Source organism: Onychostoma macrolepis, chromosome 15 (assembly GCF_012432095.1).
Source record: "Onychostoma macrolepis isolate SWU-2019 chromosome 15, ASM1243209v1, whole genome shotgun sequence".
Classification (NCBI taxonomy): Eukaryota; Metazoa; Chordata; class Actinopteri; order Cypriniformes; family Cyprinidae; genus Onychostoma; species Onychostoma macrolepis.
Genome location: NC_081169.1, coordinates 19,908,441 through 19,910,425, shown reverse-complemented (window position 1 = coordinate 19,910,425; position 1,985 = coordinate 19,908,441). Strand labels below are relative to the sequence as shown.

Sequence of the window (1,985 nt, the reverse complement as noted above, 5' to 3'; positions counted from 1 at the left end):
GAAATGATCTACTTTCGAATTTGCAATGACGTTTCCATCTATTTAATTAGCAACTAATGAAAGTCACACATAGCAACTACATTACAGGATTTCCCAACTAAGAGTGTGATGCTTCTGTTCCACAATCAACCCCTTCACTAAAACCTCTTAAAGATATTAAACACAATAACGTATCGATGAATCATTTTGGTTTTATAATGCATTCCCCTCAAGAAAATATTCCTTAACATGTTTAAACATAAATGCCTTTACTACTTTACTGTGGGTTTATCACCCAAGCAATAATGTTGATCCGGTAACTGAACTACTTCAACATACAGTAACAATATAAAATTGATATCTGTAAGATCATGACACATTTGACCTGCCATAAACCTCAATTTTTACAGGAAAGCTTCCAGTAGTTATCAATAAAGTCATTGATATTCCGAGAATTACTGCAGTGATTCGGGAAATGTCTCATGATTAAATATATTCCTGGACAGGGACTTATATAATCTTATAGTAATAAATAATATATGAAACAAACTTTGATAACCACAGTTTACATCACTAGATGTTACCAAACTGAAAATCATGTTCATAAAACCATACCTGCTTTGTCACAAGAACAAATTATTATTATTTTTATTAAAAAAAAAAAAAAACATAAAAGTGAGCCCACTGCATTGCCTACGTATTATTTCAAATTAATAAAATGATCAGTTAGTAAATTGTTCAATTACTTTGAGAAAATTGGTGGCAGTACTGTAGGTAGCATAATAACTGGGTTTGCCAATTATTGTTATTAAATTTAGTGGGAGGAAAAACACCAAAATACACAAATGAAATATTAAATGTATTTATTAACATTTCATTAAAATGTACAAAATAAACATTAAATGCAATGTGCGACTGTAGGTCTATGACTTATCAGAACTCTTAAAAAAGCTTATCAAGGAAACATCAGCTGGTTGTTATACTCCATAATGTTTATATGGCCGGGATTATGTGGTGTTTATGTATATCCCTGGGTATGATTTCAGTTTCATTATGAGGTGTTAAGCAGACTGTGAATGACCTTAGCAGTTCTGAGTCAGCTTGATGAACATTTCTCCACAGTGGTCACTTCCTTTTGGTATACTAGGAGGGAAAAAAAAAAAAGATTTAATTCAGAAGAAATGTAAAATATGACTACTAGTATTTTCTTAGAAGGTTACTTTATTTAATATCCAGTCAGCATCAGATATGGCTCTTTGAATGATCATCTGAATCCTTTCTGGATCATCTTCATCCGCGTGACTGTTATAGCTCTGAAAGACAAAAACACATTCACACCTGGCAGCAGGACAGGTGAATTTAGACAGACTATGTTCTTCACAATGATGACAGTATTTGAGGTATATAAAGTACCTGTCTGATGGCGTGTTGGTAGTGTTTTTGCATGGCTGTTGTTGGCAGGAGTTTGCAACATCGCAGCAGATAGCGGTACAGCTGCACCGGCGTGCGAACCAGCTCAACGCCCGCCATTGAAGACATGTGGGTTTACTGTATGTCCTCAATTTCTCTGAAAGCCTGACCCATTAAACTTTGATTGCAGAGTCTAAACACTACAATAATATTGAGCGTATCTGGGAAAGTTCGAGTTGTAAATCCATAATAAGATGTACGTGTTGTGTCATGTGCACATAGTTTGAGTTGTAAAGGTGAAGGATGACAGTGGAATTACTTCCTGATTTGAGCACTAACCTAAAGTTGTTATTTCAGAATAAAAGTCCTCGCTCTGTTGTGTAACTGCACATCATTATAGTCTCAATAAAATAATGCTGTAGTTATCCACAAAACTTATACACAAATGTGAAGATAACACAAAAAACATTGTTCTGTCATATTACAAAAATATGATCGCATTCAAATTTTTATTTGAAGGACATAATTCACAATCTAACAAGTTGTTTGAAACCAACTTTAAACAATCACTGCTACATGAAACCTCCAGGACATTG

At 34.0% G+C, this 1,985-nt stretch overlaps 1 protein-coding gene across 1 annotated transcript; it reads right to left on the bottom strand.

Moving 5' to 3' along the window:
• Positions 1–827: 827 nt before the first annotated feature.
• Positions 828–1,716, bottom strand: lyrm9 (LYR motif containing 9). Its single transcript, XM_058745091.1, has 3 exons — positions 1,393–1,716; positions 1,200–1,292; positions 828–1,122 (listed from the first exon to the last, which is right to left on the bottom strand). The coding sequence occupies exons 1-3, from the start codon at positions 1,516–1,518 to the stop codon at positions 1,105–1,107; spliced, it is 237 nt and encodes a 78-aa protein (XP_058601074.1). The 5' UTR covers positions 1,519–1,716; the 3' UTR covers positions 828–1,104.
• Between the last annotated feature and the right edge of the window lie 269 nt (positions 1,717–1,985).